Source organism: Onychomys torridus, chromosome 18 (genome assembly GCF_903995425.1).
Source record: "Onychomys torridus chromosome 18, mOncTor1.1, whole genome shotgun sequence".
NCBI lineage: Eukaryota > Metazoa > Chordata > Mammalia > Rodentia > Cricetidae > Onychomys > Onychomys torridus.
The window spans coordinates 57,883,982-57,906,834 of NC_050460.1; the positions used below are offsets into that span (position 1 = coordinate 57,883,982).

Genomic DNA, 22,853 nt, shown 5'->3' on the forward strand with positions numbered 1-22,853 from the left:
ATACCTCCAATAAGCCCACGCACCTGCATCCCTCCAAGCGCCTCGCTGTCATCCTCCAGGCTCAAGTGCATTGCGTTTTTCACTAACAGCATCTCTGCCTCCAGCCGCCTCTGGCAGGCTGTGAGCACTGACATCACACTTTCGGCCTTGTGGAAACTGGCATCCTTTAGAGTTGCAAGGACTTCGGCAGACTGTAGATTATCCTTGAGCAGAGGAAACAGAGAGCTTCCTAAGCTAGGGCTGGGTTAGTCAGGGACTGTTCCTCAGACCGCCCCCCCCCCCCCACCAGCACCAGTGCTGCGCAGCAACAGCAGAGGCACATCAGGCTGAGGACATCTGTGGGAGGAGCCACAGAGTTGAGCAGCTGGGAAAAGGAGCAGACAGAAGCAGTCAGACAGCTAATCCAGAAAGTTCTACTCAAAGTCAAACTGGAACATTTCTTTTTTTCTTTCTCTTTTTTTTCTTATTGAGACAGGGCTTCTCTGTGTAGACCTGGCCATCCTGGAACTCACTCTGTAGACAGGCTGGCCTCGAATGGGGAGATCTGTCTGTCTCTGCCTCCCAAGTGCTGGGACTAAAGGCGTGCACCACCATTTAAAAGGTAGCTTGGGAGGCTGGAGCTTGGGATGGCTCAGCAGTTGAGAGCACTGGCCGATCTTCCAGAGGTCCTGAGTTCAATTCTCAGCAACCACGTGGTGGCTCATAACTATCTCTAGTGGGATCTGTTACCCTCTTCTGGCCTGCAGATATACATGCAGATAGAGTACTCATGTATAAAATAAGTCAATCTTAAAAAAAAAAAAGGAAAGAAAGAAAGAAAAGAACAAAGAGGCTGTCAGTGGTATGGGCAGAGCAATAGCCAAGGTCCTCGGACTGGCCTTGGTTCCTTCTACCAGTGTCCTGAGCACCCTGTGTGTTTAACTGTTCATTTAAAAATAATAATAAATAGTGCTGGAGAGAGGCTCAGAGGTTAAGAGCACTGGCTGCTCTTCCAGAGGTCCTGAGTTCAATTCCCAGCAACCACATGGTGGCTCACAACCATCTGTAATGAGATCTGGTGCCCTCTTCTGGCTGCAGGCATACATGCAGACAGAACACTATACATAATAAATTAATCTTTAAAGATAGATAATAGATAGACAGACAGACAGATAGACAAAAGATGGCTTGAGTAGGGCATTCTGTTCCAAAATAAAATGAGCTTAAAATGGTGTTCATGGGGTAGGAGTATTAAAAACAAACCATTTGACTGGAGCACACAAAACCCCATGAAATTAATACCAAGAGAGCTCTTTATCTCTATACATAGCACCCAAAACTTTAAAAGAACTGCTTTAGCCAGGCGGTGGTGGCGCACACCTGTAATCCCAGCACTCAGGAGGCAGAGGCAGGTGGACCTCTGTGAGTTCGAGGCCAGCCTGGTCTACAGAGCCAGTCCAGGACTAGCACCAAAGCTACAGAGAAACCCTGTCTCAGAGGGGAAAAAAAACAAACAAAAAACAAATAAACAAACAAAAACTGCTTTAAAAAGCTTAAGTGACTTAAAATGCTAATAATTTTAAAGCTTCACAAAATGATGACCTAGTATGACTCACTAGGGGAACCGATGGTCCCCAGGCTCTCCTCTGCCCTGTCAGGAGCCTCTAATGGCAGCAGCAGCCCAGTATCCAGAATAAAAAGAAGTCATTCAAAGAGACTGAAGCACCGGGTACGAGGATGGCGACCCAGCATCCCTGCCTGGCCCCAGGGCAACACTCCCCACCTCCAGCTCTGAAACAGAAGGCCACCTACTGTGTAGTCCCTAATGATCAAGGCCTACCTGTGGAGCTGAGCTGTGGGGTGCCAAGGCTACCAAGCTGACATCATCCTGTTCCAACTGACCACCATGTTCAGCCTGTGTGTCCGCACAAGGGCATGAGCAGCCAACAGATGCTACCTGAGCCTGCTGCTGGTCCAACTCCACCTGGCACCTCAGGAAACGCCGGTGCAGCACTTGTAGCTGGTGGCTGAGGCCAGCACACTGCCTTCGCAGCTGCTGTAGCTCAGGAGGCTCATCTGGGGTGGCAAAGGTCTGCTGTTCCAGAGCATGACAGAATTGTGTCAAAGCCAAAAGGATGCTCTCCAGCTCAAGGGAATGGCTTACTTTCCACTTGTTCATGGTGTCGATTTCTAAATCTCTCTGCACAATGACTGCTTCCTTTGCCTTCAGGATAGCTTCAAACTCTTGGATCTGAGAGGCCATGCCTTCAAGCTCAGCCTCTCTGAGGGCCACACAACGTTCTAGTTCAGCCAAGCGTCTTGCAGCAACCTCCTCCGCATCTTGTAGACGCTGTTGCAGCGCCTCCAGGGCTTGGCTGTGTCCGTGAGCCTGGTCTGCCAGAAGCTGGCCAAAGACCTCCTTGGCTGTCTGTGCAGCCTCCAGCTCATTTCGCAGAGCCTGTCCACGCTGGCCTTCTGCATGGAGGCAGGACAGCTCACTGTGGAGATTGCTAGCCTGGTGATCACTGAGTTCATGCACCTTGGGCCCCATGAGGCTCAGCTCACTCTGCAGCTTCTCAATGACTTCATGGAGCTGCTCAATTTCTTCTGCTTTATCCTTCTGCAATTGTTCTTGGTTTTCCTGCAAATTTTCGATGATGGCTTTCAGCTCTTCAATTTCAGAGTTTCTACTGTGCACAACCTGAAGAGGAAGTCCATGTCATAAGGTAGTAACAACTAAAGTAGCTTACCAGTATGCAGAAGGACAGAAGCACAGAGACAGGGGTAAACCAGCACTAGCCTCAGGTGGCTTTATAAATCTGAACATTATACCACTCTGCAGGGACAGACAAAGGATGCCCACAAACCCCAGCATAGCTCAACAGGTTCCCTACACTAAAGCTCTGGGTTTGAACTCAGAAACTCTAACTCTGGTTTTTCTTCAGCTGAGGGTGGTTTTTGCCTTTTACTCCTCTGTGCCTACTTATGAGACCGACACACCTCCTACTACACTCACAAGACACCTTACCCTGTTAGCTGGGAACTCACTTGTGGGAGCTTCCTGAAACTGCATTTAGACTCTAGGTGTCATGCCAACAACTGAGGTGAGAACACAGGCCAGAGGTTTTGCAATGATGAACTGAATAAACCACACCCCCTCCCTCCACCGCCTGAGTGAGCACTGCATACATGGCAGCTGGCTCTAACACTACTGACTGTAGGCATGAACCTCCTTTGCTAGGCATGAAAGACAGCACTCACACTGTGCTGTTTAACTTCGTCCCCAATTAACTTTAAAATAACTTAGATATAAAATAGCTTCTTAAACCCTCAAAAACAGTAAATGGCTCAACTCCAGATACCATAACATGCAATGACCAAAACCACAAAAATTCTAACCAATTTTCAAACAATGCCTCATATTTTGCTTCCAAAATGTCAAGGGTCCAATAACAATATATGGTCTCATTAGCTCTACTTCACAGTTCAAACACAAATACAAACCAAATGAAAACAAAGAAAAGCCAGTGGGACTGCACACCTCTGATTCTAGGACTTGGGAGGCAGAGGACAGCATGGTTGACATAGTGAGGTCTAAGAAAAAAACCCAAAAACCAAACAAACAAAAAACAATGGCTCCCCCACCAGTGGGGGAAAAAAAAAGCCTACTGATTTTGGTTTTGGTTTGGATGGTATCAATCATACACCACATACACAATGCACATGAATGTCATGAGAATGGCCCCCACACACACATGTTTCAATGTCTGGTCCCAATTAGTAGAACTGTTTGGGAAGGATCAGGAGGTGTGGCCTCGTTGGAGGAAGTATGTCACTGGGGGCAGGCTTGGAGGTTTCAAGTCCACATCATTCCCAGCTGGCTCTCTCTGCCCTCTGCTTGTGAATCAAAACGAAAACTCTCAGCTCCTGTTCTAGCGCCATGCCCCCTGCCTGCCGCCATGCTCCTGCCATAATGGTCTTGGACTCTCACCCGCTGATACTGTGAGCCCCAAATAAGTGCTTTCTTCTCTAAGTCGCTTTAGTCATGGTGTCTTATCACAGCAATAGAAAGTCACTAAGACACCTTCTCATGCACATAAAGCTCTATCCTGCTCGCCTTTTCTGTGTGCTGCACATAGGCACAGACCAATGAAAGGATCTTTAAGGATGATTCTGAGCATGTCCAAAAAAAAACCATATGCATGGCTTAAATTATCCACAACATGAAAAATATACAGTAATTAGAACACTAGGCAAAGAAAAAGTAGGGCAGACCAAAAACAAAACAAAACAGAAAAACTCAAGGAAGAATGGCTCTAAATTTCTCAATAGGAAATTAATTTTACTTGTTCCATAACTAGTAAGGAAATGCAAAGAAAGGCAGCTTCACTGGAAAGTTCTACTTTCCAGCTGGGCATGATGGTGCACATCTTTAATCCTAGGCAGAGCTAAGTAAAGCTCTGTGAGTTCAAGGCCAGCCTGATCTAAATAGTGAGCTCCAGGATAGCCAGCACTACACAGAAAGATCTTGTCTCAAAAACAAATAACAAAACAAAACATAAAACAAACAAAAATTCCACTTCACATTTAAGGATTAATACTACCAATCATGGGCTATCTTTTCCAGAAAACAAAAAAGGAGGAAAAAATTCAATCAGAGGTCAAAAGAAGGCTAATATCCCTGGTGGAGACAGATGAATAACTTCAGAAAAAATCTGCACATAGAGGCATGCACCATAAGCCGATGAGTATACTCTTGGGATGTGAGCCTGATTCCATGCTTGAAAATGTCACCATGCAGTCCACTATATTAACAGGCTAACGGAGAAAAATGACATGATTGTATCAACTCAAAGAAATATCAAAAAGATACCATTCCTGAAACTCTCTTACACGCAAAAACCTGGTGACATAAACCTAGTGACATAAACCATGTTTGGAACTGACCTACTACTGTAACCATGTTGGAACTATGGAAATGTATGTGCAAGCTGGGAGTCTCTTCCATGCCTGAGCAGCACACTCTTAGTGCAGAAGAACTCATGAGTATCAACTTCTACGCAGAAAGTCCAAAAGTAAGGAAAATTACAATGTTCTCTTTTTATACATTAAAAGAGACTGAAACAAGAGTTTTTAACACAGATTTACAGAGATGTAGTAATAAATAAAGGATCAGCTAATAGTTACTAGTCAAAGATTATAGAGTCGCTTATGCCAAGAAGTTTGACAACTTCAATAAAATATATATCTTCTTTAAAAACACAACATACCCAAACTATCACGAGATAAAGCAGAAATCCATCCTGTATTTCAACTAAAGATATTGAATTATCAAAAATCTCCCCCAAATCAGCTAAGTATGGTAGTATATATCTTTTTTGTTGTTGTTAAAGATTTATTTATTTATTATATATACAGCATGTATGACCAGAAGAGGGCACCAGACCTCAATACAGATGGTTGTGAGCCACCATGTGGTTGTTGGGAATTGAACTTAGGACCTCTAGAAGAGCAGTCAGTGCTCTTAACCTCTGAGCCATCTCTCCAGCCCAGTAGTATATATCTTTAATCCCAGCATTTATTAGGCAAAGGCAAGTAGATCTCTGAGTTCAAGGCCAGCCAGGGTTTAAAAAAAAAAAAAATCTAAACTGCACAAATTAAATGACCTTCAATGGCCTTTACTATTAAGACAAAGAAGAAATCATACCACATTAAACACTTTGAGAAGAAAATGGGGAAGATTTATTATTTGATTCACCTATATGTGTATACACCACATGTGAGTGAATACTTGCATGAAGTTGCCATCAGATCCACTTGATCTGATCAAGTTACAGGCAATTATGAACCAACTGACACATGTTCCACATCTTTGTGAGGCCTGGGCACAAACCCACTACCCGTGTCTTTACAGTGATCACATTGGTACAAATACGAGCCACCCACACGATCAGGTGGCACAAACACTGTCTACCGTGATTCTGTAATATTCACTCACAGTCATATAAACACTGCCCATCACTGTGGTACCGGGCCCTTAGAAGACAAGCAACACAAGCAAAGCTCTCCCACTGCTAACACCATGCTTCCTCTCCGTGTGGGTCTCTGCCGTAGCAGCTCTTCTGTTTCTGAGCAACGCTGGTTTCTCTCCAATGTAAATGAGGAGGAAGACGTGATTTTTGGTTTTTACTCATCAGTGGAAAGGGTGTGCTTATAAGGCCCAAGTGATGCTTTCTCTCTCCTAATAATTACCCCAGGGATGTACGAGCCTTCCCCCAATGCCAGAACGTCAAGACTTGAGCACACCTTATGAAAACACAAGGGGAGCTGGGGCAGGGCAGCTGGCTCTCCACTAAAATCTTAGGAGAGCTGTTCCAACCGGCACCCAGAGCAGAGCCCTTCAGATCTCTGCTACAGGGGTTCCCTCTTCTACTTTGGAGGAACTGTGTGGTGGCCTCAGGACCTACACACCCACCATTCATTTATGTCTCCAGGTAGACCTCTCATAGTTTACCTTTAAGCCCACCTTATCCTCTTCAGCCCTTGGAGGCTGTGTTTAGCAACACCGTTCTATTCTGTGTATCTAGTTTTAAGTTCAGATGGAGTATTTCTTCAGCCTTACTAAGTCATCTATGGGTTTTGTTGTTATTTTTCAACCAAGGGTTTCTCTGGGAAGCCCTGGCTGGCCTAGAACCACTCTACAGACCAGGGTAGCCTTGAACTCAAAAGATCTGCCTGCCTCCTGGGTGCTGGGATTAAAGGCATGCCCCCAAACCAGCTACTGAGTCATCTTTGATCTTTTCTAGCTGTTCTTTCAAGTCCAAACCCTTTCATCTAAGTGAAGAAGTGTTGGAAATTATCTAATAGTGTAACTGATTCAGTAATTATTAAAGTAGTTTTAGAAGACCTCAAAGAGAAGGGATTATTATCCTCTAATGACATAAATTTCATGAGGTTACAAAGCATATACTTTGGTCCCAATGCTGCTACCTGCTTTGGGATGGCCCAGAGTGCTCAGGACCATGAGGGGACATGGGGCTGCAGCTGGGCAGTCCCATACAGCTCATGCTACTTACCTCATTCTCATGCTGCAGGAGTGTCCTCTCTGTTACCTCTGCTGGGGTTTCGGGATCCCTGGAAGAGCCGCCCTGAGAAAGTATAGGACACCCGGCTTCATCCAGCCTACACTGTGATACAGGTGGTAGCAGTAAGTCACTCGAGGGGTCTTGCTGTAGTACCTCTTTATCCTGGCGGGGGGGGGGGGGGAGATGGATATTTATTTTAGGCAAACAATTAAGGAATCAGGGACTTAAGGAATCGATTGTCATAAAGATCTAAGTCGTACTGTGGAATCCTGCAGAAGTGGGTCTGTCTGCACATCCCTGCACTCAGTGATCTCCAGACCACGTCTGCTGGACAGAACCTCCCCGAGCTCATGCTAGATTCACCTAGTGAGGAAAGCCAGAGTGCCTCTGACTCTACTGTGAGAGGTTCCTAGTAATCGCCCAACAGGGTGTCTGCCATGCTGGTACCAATCTTAGAAATGCCAGGAAAGTGGCAAAAACAGGACCCGCTGGACAACATATCCAAATGCTGACCACTAATGCATGAAAGTTTCCAAGCGAGTAAGAGACGGCTCAGCAGGTTCAAATCCCACCATCCACAACAGCTCACAACTGTCTATAACTCCGATTCCAGGAGATCCAAGCATTGGCTCTCTTCTGGCCCTTGAGAACACTACATGCATGTGGTGTCAGACGTACATGCAGGCAAAACACCCATACACATAAAACATGGCAGTAAGTTTTTTTAAAGGAAAAGGGTTTGAGAGAATATTTACTGTGGTAGATGTTCACAAAATATTAGGGAATAAAGAATCTGGCATACAATGTCGAGTAAGGCGACAGGCAGGAGCCAGTGTCTGGGGAGGTCAAGTGCCCACCAGGGCTTCTGAAAACCAGACAAACTGGTAAGAGCTCCACTGCCACCCCTCAAGCAGAATTTGAATCTCACTCAAGCTACTGATTGCTGAATAATATTTCTCGTTGAATCTCACTTTTCAAGCAACTTTTTAACTTCTGATGACAGAAGAAAAAAAAAAGAAAACTACTAAATTAAAGTCCTGAACTAGAGGTTTAAAAAAAGATTCTGGCAATGAGACAGCTCTGTCGTGACAAAGCTTGCCTATGGCCACCAGGGGCATTTGTCCAGGCCTACTAGAGGGCCCCCAAAATACAAGTCCCGTCTTGAGTCTCATGCCACATGCCCAAGAGACCCTACACTTCTAATCCCTACGACCCGACCCTACAGCTGCACGACCCACCCAAGGGCCCCCACCCGGCCCAGTGCTGCCCCGACTAGGACGCACAGAACTTTACTTTTAATTCTTCCATGCTTTTTTTCTGTTTTTCCAGTTCTTCCTGGAGCTGGGCCATTTGTCTTTGTATGCTGACATTTGTCTCCTCAAGACGTTTAATTTCTTGTTCTTGGATTAGCAATTGTTGATCTGCAAAATCTTTCTTTATGACCAATTCATTAAATCCATCTAATTTTTCTCTCAATTTTTCTTGTAACAATTCCACCTAAACAAAAGCAAATGTAGGAGGATCATAACAGACAGTTAAAAAGATTTCTTTTCCAAAAAAACACAGTCTATAACAAACCAACTAAGGAGTGCTCTGTTGTTTCAAATCTCAGTGTACTGTGCAACACATGCAGGCAGATCCACACAGTTGTTTAAGGACAGAAAAGACACCACACTGAACAGACTCTAACCCCAAATGCATCGGTAAAACAGAACTTATTTTGACAGAAAAGAACAGAATACTGCAGGGGCTGGAGAGGTGGCTCAGCAGTTAAGAGCGCTGGCAGCTCTTCCAGAGCTCCTGAGTTCGATTCCCAGCAACCACATGATGGCTCACCACCATTTATAATGGGATCTGATGCCCTCTTCTGGGATGCACGTGTATATGCAGATAGAGTACCATATACATAAAATAATTAAAACTTTAAAAACAAAACAAAACAAAAACCCAACCAACCTGTATTTAAAAAAAAGAAGGAATACTGTTGTAGCCATTAAATAAAAAGGAACTAAGAGAAGAGTGGAAAGCCAGTCTTAAGAGGTGACACATAATTTCAGTTACAGAATGCCAGACCAGGAGCCTGAACCTTCGCGCTCCATCCCGCAGCCGCGTCAGGCCACACCTCCCTGCAGCTCCCTCTGGAGGTCAGGAAGTAGTCGGGGCTACAGCCTGGCAGCTCTCCACTTATAAAACCTGGTTCTTCGACGCGTTTTGTCCTACGTACCACGTTGAACTGCATCGTGTGGTGTAAAATTCGTGCCACCCCTACAAAGTTGTAAAGAACCAACTGTTTCCTTTGTTCAAGAGGCTCTAGAGACTCTTCAGGGAGGCTGCTCAGCCTAAGAGGCTCTTCTGCCCACCTCACCCCTCTCAGGAAGGCTCCCCACCTGCTTATGCTCCATCTCTTTTTGTTTTTTTTTTTAAAGTTTTTCAGATTTTTTTTTAATGTATACATGCATGTTTTTTTAATTAATTAATTTATTTATTATATATACAATGTTCTGCCTGAATGTGTGCCTGCAGGCCATAAGAGGGCACCAGATCTCATTACAGATGGTTGTGAGCCACCATGTAGTTGTTGGGAATTGAACTCAGGACCTCTGGAAGAGCAGCCAGTGCTCTTAACCTCTGAGCCATCTCTCCAGCCCATACATGCATGTTTTGTCCACATGTATGTAAGTACACCACAGGTATGCCAGTGTCAGAAGAGGGTGTTGGACCCTCTGGAACTAGAGTTACAGATGGTTATGAGCCACAAAGTACAAGTGCTCTTAACCACTGAGGCATCTTTCCAACTCCTAATTTCACTCTCCAAAAAGAAGGTGGGGGGGGGAGATAGCTCATCAGTTAAGAGCACTGACTGCTCTTCCAGAGGACCCAGACTCAATTCCCAGCACCCACATGAGAGCTCACAACTGTCTGTAACTCCAGTTCCAGGGAATCCAATGCCCTTACAAAGACACCCATGCAGGCCAAACACCAATGCACATAAAGATAAAAATCAAATTTAAAAAAAAAAAAAAGTTACAAAAAAAAAAGAAAGAAAGAAAGAAAGAAAGAAAGAAAGAAAGGCCAGGCAGTGGTGGCTCATGCTTTTAATCTCAGCACTGTGGAGGCGGAGGCGGAGGCGGAGGCGGAGGCGGAGGCGGAGGCGGAGGCGGAGGCGGAGGCGGAGGCGGAGGCGGAGGCATCTCTGTGAGTTTGAAACAAGCCTAGTCTACATTGTAAGTTCCAGGACAGCCAGGGCTATGTTTCACAAAAACAAAAAAGAAGAAGAAAAGGGAATTTTAAATTGCTTTATTTTATGAATGTTTGCCTGCCTATGTATGTCTGTGTACCACATGCACGCAGTGCCCACAGAGGCCAGAAGAGGGCATCAGATCTCTGGAGCTGTAAGGACTGGTTAGTTGTGAGCCATCATATGGATGCTGGAAATGAAACCTGTGTCCTCTGGAGAAGCAGCCCGTGCTCGACTGCTGAATCATTCTCCAGCCAGCCCTTTACTCTCACTCCTACTGAAGGTCCCCTCCACGCTTAAAGGAAAGCTGCTCCTCCCGTCTGAGGTCCCATCAAGCTCAGTCTCCATACATTATCTCCATATATTTCTGTCTAAGGCTCTCTGCCCCACTTGGAGACCCAATCATGGCCTTGAAGCCTGCTCAATGTAATAAGCCTCATTCCTAAAGGGAACTCTGTATTCTGTCAGCCTCTCTTCTGGACCATCTGCTGCAGTTCTTGTTGCAGAGTTAACATACAACACCAAGGGAAGGTATCAGGAGGCACGTGGTACTGAGTGAAGGCTGCACGGTCTCACTGCATGTATCTCACTCAATACGAGGCTGGAAAGCAGGACTCTAGCTCAGCGGAGATCTAGGTCTCACTCCTCCCAATTCAGCAAAATGGGTTTACTTTTTAAAAAAGCATAAGCAAATCAGCTGCAGCTACCTCGGTCGGGGGCTGCAGACCTCCACAGCCCCAAGTGAAAGCGCAAAGGCCAAGCAACAGGGCGGCGCAGAGAGCCCCAGAGCGCCAGGCAGGGTGAGGGAGAGCTGAGCTAGAAGCTGCAAGCCATCAGCTGACAGAGGGACCAAAGCAAGGGAGACGCGGTCAGCCTACCTCCTCATCTAGCTGTGCACACTGCTGCTTCCACATCCGCGGATGGCAAAATGGAAAGGAAAACAACGCTTTAAAAAGTTGCAGTTATCGGTCACCCACAGACGCCGACCGGACACCACAGGCTGACCTACCTGGCTGTCACTGAGCCCAGGAGGCCGTGGCCGAGCTGCCTGGCGGAGCTGCCCCTCCAGCCTCTGGATCTCCTGCTGGAACTCTTCACGCTCATGCTCGCGTTCAGCAGCCTGCTCCTGGAACAAGAAGCCACATGTGAGGACCGTACTTTGGGGGAAACGTGACAAAGTCAAGGACTGAGGCTCCAACCACACACATCAGACGTGTCCGCTGACCCCGTAACATCCCCTTGGCCGTGGTCAGTTTTTTCAAACGGGAGCTAAGAGAAGACATCTAAACTGCAAAGGAGATCTCTGACAAAGTCACGGCATTTTGAAGCTGTTGGGTAGGAAGCCACAGTAGCACAGACAGCTTTGCTCTCAGTAGAAAAACAGATTATAAACACCTCCGAGGATATGAGAATACAGCTGGACTGCCAGAGATTTCTCCCAAGACCAAGGGAAGAAATGTGGGTCAAGAAAATGCCAGAATACTCACTCAGAATCACCTTCACAACAGGCAGGCAAGATGCAAGTACCCACCGTGGTCACGGCACAAGGCCATTCAGATGGGTATTACACACCAGCCTGCAGCATGATGGCATAGACGCTGCCCATGCTCGACTAAGTTTTAGTGATGTAAACGAAAAAAAACTTCTTACATCCATGAACTGACGCTGGCTACGGAGATGCTTGTCTAGCGCAGCTAGCTGCTGCTTCAGGGTGGCCACTTCTTCAGTCAGCTGGGCACAGCCCCGGTGCTGCACAAGCTGGTCCTCCAACTCAGACTCCAGGACTCGCATCTGAGAGAGCAGGGTGGCACGGTCCTTCTCAGACTGCTTCCTGGCCTCCCACTGGTCTCTGGTTAGAGATTCCACTTCCTTCTGCAGAGCTAAGGATGCCAAGAGAACAGACATGGAGCCCTACCTCAGAGCATGGACTGCACCAGGCGGGGCTCATGAATCAGAATGGTGACTGTCAGCGCCCGACCTTGGCAGACTGCTCCCAGGAACCGGAAGGGGAATGGCAGAGACAATTTAGGAAAGAGCGGTCACCACGTCCGGCTGCTCTGAGAGTGAGATTCAAGCATGGACCCCATGGAAAAAGCCAAGCATTACCCATCTCCAAAACCTTCCCCTCTGCAGAGCTGTGACAAAGGAACTGAGCAGCCAGCCTGTCTCCTGTCAGACTGTAAGCCCACATCCTAACATACCCACAACTCTGTAAGACAGTCTCTGAAAATACAAATTACTTAGGAAAACAAAAATTACATCTTTTAAGTGAAAACTGGCTAAAATGTAGAAGCCTAACATGAGTGTGTCCTGAAGTCAGGGGTGGTGGTGCACACCTTTCTTTAATCCCAGCACTTGAGAGGCTGAGAAAGGTGAAGCCCCATAAGTTCAAGGCCAGCCTGGTCTACGTAGAATTCCAGGGCAACATAGACAGACCCTGTCTCAACCACCCGTTTAAAAAAAAAAAAAAAAGAGTATGTGTCCTGGTAAATCAGTGGTATATCATAATATTCTGAAAATCTGTCTGTATTTGCATCTCCAACATGAATTCAGCAGGAGGTAAAGCCTCTACCCTACTGACAGCTCAGTGGGGAGGGGAAACAGTGGCTCTGGAGAACCACTCACAGAGCTAATGACAAACTCTGTGTGATCAAAAGGCAGAACCATGAATTTCATCAATCCTTTCATTTCACCAGCACTCAAAAATGTTGATCTTTTCTGATAAACTAGCACCATGAATGTAACATTCTCAACAAATTTCCATGCTGGGAAGGCAGCAGTTACAGCACACTGTCCTTAAACATGCAGTTATAACAATGCCATTTACAAACTTGAATTAAGGAAGGGGGTCTAAGCTTGGCCGGCTGGCACTGCCTCATCATGAAGAAATACACAGGCCCCTTTAAAGTCTGATGGCAGCCCCTTCACTGGGGCTGGGAGGCACGGCTTACAGGAGCTGTGGAGACGAGGACGTGATGGGAAGTCAAACAAGGCATAAAGCCACAGGCAGGCCCTGACCCTCCCAGGTCACTGCCAGGAGCCCTGCCCAGGGACCTGACCCAACAAATGCCCTAATGGTCACAAAGCATCAATTCTTGCAAAACAGCACAAAGAGGACTTAAAATTGCAGAAGTCATTCTGCAATAGAGAATAAATATCAGCGGAACACCAAAATGGGACAATGCTGCCATTTTTAATGAATGATTATTAAGACTATAATATCATTCAATAATTTGTCACATAAGCTCTTTTTTCCTCTTAGTAAGTAATTGGAAAAATCTGATGCAAACATACAGTAGATCATGCAGAGCTCACACTCTTTACAAACCTGTGTCCTTGTGTGTTGCAGAGATGGGCGAGCCTACAACAGGAAACAAACCATCACAGGGAACGAAAGAACCTGGACCAAGAACCCGGACCAAGAACCTGGATCAAGAACCTGGACCAAGAGCCCAGACCAAGAGCCCAGACCAAGAACCCAGACCAAGCAAAAGCCAGCAGCACTCCAGGCAGCATTGAGGTCCTTTACATCCGTGACACCACTGACTGCCCTCAAGTGGACATAAAGCCCGGTACCCAGGGGGTTCAGGAGTCCATTTTAGAGGAAAACAGACAGTAAAGATGACACTATCCCCAAAGTAGCCACAACATACACCCAAAGAAATGAAGTAATACCCTAGAAGAGTGAGGCAGAATGGAATTCTCAAGGTTCCTGGGAAGTTGTTCCATATTTGCAGGACCCCAGGTGGCTTATCATCCCAGGAAGCCTGTGGCCAAGGAAGCCACAGATGCAATGTTGGCTCAGAGCCAGAGAGGCCGACTGGGTATGAACAATTCAGAGCAGCAGCCCCAGGGCGGAAGGGTAGAGAGACAAGAGCAGAAACTAAGGCTGTGTAAACAATCCAAGGCAGTCCCGGCCCAGAAGACCGCAGAGACCCTGCAGTGACAGAGCCCAACGGAGAAGACATTTCCTGGGACCAGAAGGCCAAAGACAGGCTCTTGTACTGGCCCACCCTCATCCTGGGTCTCTGCTGGGAGCCCACAGGCACTACCCAGCCACAGCGCTGCCCAGAACATCAGGACACACTGTGGTGATTGCTGGAGACAAAAAATTAGGGGAAGGGCAGTGACAGCCCCAAACAATTCCCAAAGAAGCTCAGGATAGGCACGTGGGCTACACCAGTAGGCTGAAAAATAGTCCATGTGTCTGAGACTCTTTATCTACTACAGCAAGGTGTCCAGGGACAGGATTCAGGCACAGAGTATGCACAAGTGGGGGCCAGGCCTTGAAAATTGTTCCAGAATAGAAAAGGAGCCCTCCCTAACAGAAAATAAGACATTTAACTGAATGAGCTGAATAGAGAACTCATCTTATACACATGATGGGGGCAGAGGGAAGCACCAGAGGGGTCCCTGAAAACCTGTGAAGTAGGACAGAGTGATGCTTATGACCTCAAGTATCATGGAGGAAAATGGGCCCAAGGGTCAGGCTTGCCCGCTGTGTCCCACAGAAGGAAAATGAAAATAAAGGCACGGAAAAAAAATACAGGAATAGAAAATATAGAGGGCAAGGTACACACAGAAGTGGAAATGTTGCTGACGAGTCAAAAATAACCTGCAACAGTGTGTGTTTCTTGTTTAATCCATTTTCATTTTAAACATTTACAGCTAAAATATATAAAAATTGGATGGACACGGCGGCATGCTATAATCCCAGCACTCAGGATACAGAGACAGGAGAGTGGCCAAAGGACTAGCCACAACACAGTAAGACTCTGCGCCTCCAAAACGTAAAGAACTGATTTGGAAAGTATATCATGATTTGAAAATCTCGGATGGTTCCTCAAAAGCTGCCATGTTAAAAGGCATGGTCCCAAATAAAGTTGTGTTCTGAACTGGGCCTGTGGGAGGGGCTGTGTCATGAGGTTCTGACATCACCAGCGGATGAATCCTTTGCTACAGTCACAGCCTAACAGTTTGGGGTAAGGGCTTTGTTATAAACACGAGAGTTCTCCCTTTCCCACGAGAGTTCTCCCTTTCCCCCGACTGCAGTGAGATGAGTGACTTTCCTGTTATTATTTCTACATGACACGCTGCCTCTCTGCAGGCCTAAAGCCAAGCAGTCACGTCTGAAACCTCCAAAACCACGAGCAAAAGAAACGCCTCCCTGAAGCGGTCAATCTCGGCAACTCTGCCGTAGTGGCTCCGGGCCAGCTAGCGCATAGAACTGGTACCAGACACTTCCCTTCAGTACGATTTTAGGACAGTTCATTGTCCAGAGCTTGATACATTATTAACCTGCTGTCCAGAGGCACAGCTCATCAGCAATGTCAGCCTTTAAGACCATCTCCCTCTGGACCACGCAGCAAAATGCTGCATCCTACCAGCTGTCCCTCCTGTGGGCTGTCCTTCCCATAAGACCTCCCACACAACTATGGAATCCCACAGACATGCCTCCTAGCTTTTCATATTTCCACCTCTGGAAAGACCAAGTTTACTGGGACCAGCTGCTGTACCCCATCCCCCACCCCATTCCCCTCAGCCTTCCATCAGCTGCTGCACCCCATCCCGCTCAGGCATCCACCATCACCATCTCTCACCAGCTTCTCTTTCTTTTGCTTCATTAGTGAAAGTTTCCTTCTGGTTCCACAAGGCAGAATTTTCTTCCCTCAGAGTAACCAGCTCCTGGGCTGCTTGCTGCAGCTGCTTCCGAAGGTTCTCAAGCTCCAGGATCAGCTGCTGTTCTGACTCCTCCTTTTTGCCCAGTGCCTCCTGCAGCTCTGCTTTCTCTACCTTGAATCCTTCCAGGAGACCTAAAAAGACAGGCCAAGTGCAAAGATATGCGAACCTATGGGGACAGATGAGAGACTGCCGGGGCCTGTACAAAATGTTGATGTGGCCTGAGTACTGGAAGATCAGAGCAGGTCACTCCTGGTGAGGAGGCACAGGGTTAATAACCCTCAGAGAAGGGGGCTGGTTCTTCAGACAGGGCCAGAGCCCTGACGAGACCTGCACACCAGCGAGCCCATTCATCTGTGCAGACACCAAACGTTCTGTGACAGGACGGCCATAGGCGGAGCAGGGCACTGTCTGATGGCTGAGAGACACTGATCTACAGAACAGAAAAGCCCAGTGCCAAGTGACAGCAGGCATTCCAGGACCCTCTAAGCCCACAAACAGACTTATCACCAACCAACACAGGTTCCCCGAGCCAATGATACTTACCAAATAAAACTTTCTCTGAGGGACAAAGCTGGTACCCTCGCCTGGACAAGGTCTGTTTAGACAATCTGCTGTTAAAGACCCTACTCCCATGCTTTGTGCAGGACAGACATATCTACTCCCAGGCCAGCATGGCTGAAGCAGGATGCCTCACTCTAGTCACACAGTGTGTGCCACTCACCCTCTGCTGTGTGCAACTCCAGTGCCAGCCCATCCTTGGCCGCACTCTCCTGCCTCAGGCGTTCCAACAGCTCCTGCTGCTTCTGCACAGCCTGCGCTATCTCCTCATTCCTATGACGGAACTCCTTCTCCACACAGCAATGGAGCTGACGTGCTTCTTCAAGCTGTTGAAGTACATTTGAACATCATAACTACATATAAAAAAATCCAGAGGGTGTGAAGAGGAGGAGGGAGGAAGGGGGGGGGGGGGGGGGGAGAGGACACGACACGGACTTAAGTTAATATCAGTAGAATTCTAGTACACCAATAGCCCAGGGTCATCACCAGCAGAGCCAGTGCTGAGTGACATTGCCATGGCAACAGTCTCTACCTGGCTAACAGCTCCTTGTCAGCACTGCATTTACCATCCCCTCCCAGCATTTGTGTCTCAGCTAGAAACTTCTAGGCCATCCACAGGACTAAATGGGCCTCTAAACACAAAACACCTACACACCACTGCCCCCAGCAGAAAACAGAGCATCCAGGCCCAGGTCTCCCTCAGCTCCTCACTAATAGCACAACTCTGGCCTTTGTTGGGGCTCAAGATGTCCACTGGCCTCTCAGGTCCTTTGCTTCTTCCTTGAAAATGGTCCAGAGGCCACTTGTAATGTGTCGATCCTCCCATCCTCCAACAGGCTGCTTCCTCCTGGTTCTGCCCCTTCCTGCAGCCAAGGTCAATCGTGGTTCCACAAGAGAGGCCTGTCTGACTGCAACCCCACCCACGGCCTTCAGCTACTGACCTTGCATCAGCTTCAGAGAGCTCCTGTACCTCCCACAAGGCTCTGCTCCCATGACAGGGAGTGATAGATCCTTTACCATCTCCCAAAATCCTTCCCCAAAGACATGCTCCACAGGGCAAGACTCTTGGGTTTTCTGGCTGTCCTTGAACTTAGAGATCCAACAAACAAGGCTTAATGAAGCAGTAGGTCCTTAGCAGCCCTGTGGTGCTTGCGTGTGGTCCTCTGGGCTGTTAGATGCTCTCAGAATGGGTGGCTGCCTTACGGAAGCACACAGAGGCATCCAAAGCACCTGATTATAGTAAGATTCCAGACATGTTGGTTCCTGAGACAGGACAATAGGTCCCACTAAAGAACTTTAGATTTGGTGGGTGAGGAAGAAGCAAAACCGGAAACTCTAGTTTTCAACACCTGGGAGGAAATACTCACTTTACAGCAACGTTTCACACAAAAACTGCTAATTTATTTATTTATTTATTTATTTTTGGGTTTTCTTTCAAGATAGAGTTTCTCTGTGTAACAGCTCTGGCCATCCTAAAACTCACTTTATGGACCAGGCTGGCCTCAAACTCACAGAGATCTGCCTGCTTCTGTCGCCCGAGTGCTGGGATTAAAGGTGTGCACCACTGCCCAGCTCATGTTTCTAGTTAATATCTTTTCCAATTACCTAAAAACATTCTAAGACATTAACAAAAAAGTCCATTTCTTAATGATAATCTCCAAATATAAACCATTAGTATTCAGTAAAGCCTAAAAAGTAGATTTGCAAGATTTTTTTTTTTTTTAAATTTAAAGACAGGGTTTCACTACAGCCCTGACTGGCCTGAAACTTGCTATTAGACTAGGCTGGCCTCCTAAGTGCTGAGATTAAAAGTATGTGCTGCCCCACCTGGCCCTGTGTTGCATTTGAGACAGGATCTCATACAGCCTAGGCTGGCCTCAAACTCTCTTAAACAGAAGATGACTTTGAACTCCCAATCCCTATTCCCACCTCCTCCATGCTAGGATTACAGGCATGACCACCACGCCCAGTTCACATAGTGCTGAGGATCAACCCGGGCCTTTACCAACTGAGCCACACCCCCAGGAGAGATCTGTTCTAACTCAGTTATATAAACAAAGATTCTAGCTATTCTTCTCACTGATACTTCCTTGAGAATTTTGGTTCAGAAAAAGACTTCGACTAAAGAAGCATGGATGAGATCACTCTCAGTAGTAACAAACATTAAAACAACAAGGGAAAGCAAACAGCACCCAGAAGAGGTCAGGGGTTTCTGCCTCTAATCACCTAAGTGTTAGAAAGGGTAGCGGGAGCAGCCATGGATTCAGATCTACGTGAAAGATGAAGATTCTCTTCGTAGCCCGCAGGTTGGAAGGAAAATCAGAAACACCACAGTGACAGTGGTAACAACCATCTGGCCAGCTCGGTCAGGGCAGCATCACCTGTCTACCCACCTCTCCTCCGGCCTGCTATGGGCCTGGTCCTCACCTGTTTGGAGGAGTCCAGGGCCATCTCCAGGAGGCCATCCACAGCAGTGCTGAGGCTCTGGTAGACTTTCCTGATCGGCTGCTCACATTCCAGTGTATTCTCGGGGCTCATAAAAAAGCTTTCACATACATGACTGCTAATTTCAGACACTGAAGATGTCTCTGCCCCTTCAGGCAAAGTTCTGTCTACCTCTAGAAGACCCTCGTCAGACCACATATCGCCAAGGGCTGCAGCTGCAAGACAGATACCCACATCTTCCCTCAGCGAGCTCATCATCCACTTGAAGAATTTAGGGAGAGGTAGCGGATGACTCATTTCCTTAGCAGAATAACAACCAACCCTGAGAACCAGATAATTTTACCTAGGCCTGACCCTTGCCCTCCCAGAGCATGGGAACTGACAGCAAACGCAGCTCCTGGGGACATGCTAGGACCCCTTCCCAGCACACATTGCCCAAACAGGAGACCCATCTTGGGCATGTACCTGCTAACCGGGCATCACTTGTCTCTGCAGCATCCACATGGTCCAGGAGGAGCCCTGCGCGCTCACTGATCCGGCTCTTGAGGGCGACAGCTGCCTTCAGTGTTTCTCCAAACAAATCAAGCAGTCTCCTCAGAGCATCTCGGAGTACTTTCCTAAGATAGAAAACAATGGTCATCGGAGCTGTTCTTGGCCCTGGGAATCCTCCAGACTCTTCGCAAATGCTAACCACCCACCTACAATGCCAAGTAGGGTCCAAAGTCCTAAGACAATGTCTCAAAGGTCACCATTCTCTGACCTTGACACTAAGCTTGGGGGGAGGGGGGATTGGTTACAGAGAACAAAACAAGACTTTAGTAAAATAATGCATTTCCCTACTACTTGGTAAAATGTGAAGAGCTGGCAAAGTGTCGGGTATCCAGGTAGTTAATGTTAAGTCTTTTTTTTTTTTTAAGATTTATTTATTATGTATACAGCATGTATGCCTACAGGACAGAAGAGGGTACCAGATTTCATTACAGATGGTTATTAGCCACCATGTGGTTGCTGGGACTTGAACTCAGGAAGGGCAGTCAGTGCTCTTAACCTCTGAGCCATCTCTCTAGCCCCCAATGTTAAGTCTTTAAGACTCAAGAACGACATGGCTGGTGTCTCTCTCTCCAAACCCCAGATGTCAATCTGTTCAGAAACCCCACAGCAAGCACAGGAGGCTGGGAGACGGCAGCGGGGATGTTGCTAGCTAAGCACCACGCGATAGCGAAGCACCGACCCTTCGCTCCGAGCCAGGTCTGCGTCGGCCCTGAGCATGCAGATGAGCGTGGCGCCCTCCTGGTTCTCCCGCTCCCTCCTCTGCTGCAGCCTCTCCAGCTCGGCTCTGCACTCTTCTATCTCCCGACTCAGCGAGAAGACCTGGCCTTTCAGCTGTTGAGAAAAAGTGCTAAAGCTCAGTTGAAACAAGAACTGTAGAAAATGCCATCACAATTTTTACATTACATTTAACAGGAGATGACAAATGAGGACCATGAGGCTCATCGAAGGTGAAAGTACTGGTTTTCCCTTCATCATTTATTACTTAGCAAAGAAGTGTATGTAAAGAACTTTCTACTTGGTCCTGGTGCTCACAGGAACAGAAATGAATGGGCAGATTCACAGAATTCATCTCACAAATAATAATTCAAAAAACAGAGGTGAGCTAGGTGTGGTGGCGCACACCTTTGATCCCAGAGCTCAAGAGGCAAAGGCAGAAGTATCTCTGAATCTGGGGCCAGCCTGGACTACATAATGAGTTCTAGGAGAGCTAGGGCTATGTAAAGAGAAGCTGTCTCAAAAAAAAAAAATAAAACAAAACCAAAAACAAACAAAACAGAGGCTCGGCATCTCAGCAGCTCAGGAGCTCAGGACAGGTAGCAGGCAGACCGCATTTGAGCTGCTGCATATATGGCATGTTGTCTTAAGCAGGAGCCAGATCCCAGGAATCTGATGTAGATTAGCTTCGATGGGAAAGACACCAGCCAGAGCACCCTTAATCCAAGGGTATTTGGTCTGGGCCAGCTGTGAGTGACAGAGATTTTCCAAGAGTCCACGGGTCTGTGTAGTTGACTGAAGGTGTTTCTGTGAGTCAGGAGACGCCAGCCTGCTGTCCAGGGAGCAGCATGTAATGGCACACAAGTAAAGTCATGGAACATGTAGCAACATATAAATTAACAGAAATGGGCTGAGTTTAAGTATAGTCAGTGGTAGGCCTGAGATAATGGTCGAGCAGTTTTAATTAATATAAGCCTCTGTGTGTGTACGTGGATGACACGAGTTGGAGAGATTTGTCCCAACCGCCAGCAGGCCGGGACACAGGAAAACTACCAACTACAGGTCTGTTGACATGAACATGGGAACCCTCAAATGAAAGAGAAAAGTATAAAGAAGAAAACCACAATTGCCATCCATGCCTGTGGAGACACCAGGCAGAACATAGCAGATATGCCCTCTGGTCAAACAGAAGCACCTCTCTACCCCTCAATGCACATCCACATCTGTGTGTCAGGGCAGAGATCAGCTGACACACTCCAGGTCAGGAAGAGACAAGGAGCCAAAGACAAGGGGCCTCCGGGTAGGGAAGCTGCGCACTGCACAGCACCCAGCTGGGAGCACACCTACCCACGACACCAGAGTGCTACAGCAGGTCATGGGGGGGGGGGGGGGGGGGGGCAAATGGCCCAGGAGAAGTCAACAGCCGAGAAAGTAAAAAGTCACACAGGCTATGCCAGAGAGGATGGCTCAGCAGTTAAGAGCATTTGGGCAATCATGAAGACTGGATTCAGTTCTCGGCACCCATGAACAACGCCGCTCCGAGTCAGAGACAGTAGGATCACAGGGACTTGGTGGCTTTCAGTCTAGCTGAGAAAACATGAGCCCCAGGTTCAAGCAAATATCCTGCCTCAAAAGAATAGGTAGAGAGTGATAGAAGAGAACATTTGATACTTCTGGGCATCTCGGGGCGCGCGCACACACACACACACACACGCGCGCGCACACACACACACACACACACACACACACACACACACACAAAGGAAGGAAGAAAGGACAGAGAGCAGAGGAGTAAGGCGTGTAATTCTGCATCAGCTCACGACACAGAAGCTGACTGTAAGCAGCATCAGTGCAGAGACCACAAAATAGACAGACTCCATTAAAACCACTGGCTGAGTCGGGCTAATATATAGGGAGCTGAAATTAAAAAACAGGAAAGTTAAGTTTCAAGATAGAAAACAACGATGAAGGGACAGAAAATGAACAGCACACACCAAATGCTACCGGCACATGAAACTGCATGCTGGACAGTTAAAGGCAGAACTGTGGCTCTCCAACTTCGGGTGTGCAACAGACACCTGGCACATCCATGTTGGACCCTACAAGTCGCCCCAGAGGTGGCTATACCTACGACTAATGGCTGATATACTCACCGAGCTTTGTCTACCTACTAACCTCATTCTATTCACTCACATTTGGATTGTGGGGGCTAAGAGCCTTCTAGCAACATTAGTCAAGAAAAGAAGCTGGGCGGTGGTGGCGCACGCCTGTAATCCCAGCACTCGGGAGGCAGAGACAGGTGGATCTCTGTGAGTTCCAGGCCAGCCTGGTCTACAAAGCGAGTTCCAGGCCAGCCTCCAAAGCTACAGAGAAACCCTGTCTTGAAAAAAAAAAAAAAAAAAAGTACAAGCAAATATCTTAGAAAAAAAACAAAACAAAAATGGATTTTAAAAAGGAAGGCCAAGCACTGAGGGGGTTGTGAGAGTTCTGGGCCAGTCTGGACTATGTGACATGGCTCTGTCCCACCACCACTACCCCCAAAAAAAAGCAAGAGCTAAACAACTGAAAAGGATTGAAGGAATGAACAGGCTCTGCAGGGA

General features: G+C 47.3%; 1 protein-coding gene across 2 annotated transcripts in view; it reads right to left on the reverse strand.

Annotated features, from left to right (window-relative positions):
* Positions 1 to 22,853, reverse strand: part of Pcnt (pericentrin) — a 104,624-nt gene that overhangs the window by 37,045 nt on the left and 44,726 nt on the right. For both annotated transcript variants that reach the window (XM_036167324.1, XM_036167323.1), the window contains exons 16-27: positions 20,219 to 20,370; positions 19,453 to 19,604; positions 18,970 to 19,202; positions 16,706 to 16,868; positions 15,903 to 16,115; positions 11,953 to 12,182; positions 11,312 to 11,428; positions 11,181 to 11,204; positions 8,358 to 8,561; positions 7,056 to 7,226; positions 1,820 to 2,680; positions 24 to 203 (exon numbers count right to left, since the gene is read on the reverse strand). In XM_036167324.1, coding sequence (XP_036023217.1) covers positions 24 to 203; positions 1,820 to 2,680; positions 7,056 to 7,226; positions 8,358 to 8,561; positions 11,181 to 11,204; positions 11,312 to 11,428; positions 11,953 to 12,182; positions 15,903 to 16,115; positions 16,706 to 16,868; positions 18,970 to 19,202; positions 19,453 to 19,604; positions 20,219 to 20,370 — 2,700 coding nt within the window. The remainder of the gene's footprint in view (positions 1 to 23; positions 204 to 1,819; positions 2,681 to 7,055; positions 7,227 to 8,357; positions 8,562 to 11,180; positions 11,205 to 11,311; positions 11,429 to 11,952; positions 12,183 to 15,902; positions 16,116 to 16,705; positions 16,869 to 18,969; positions 19,203 to 19,452; positions 19,605 to 20,218; positions 20,371 to 22,853) is intronic.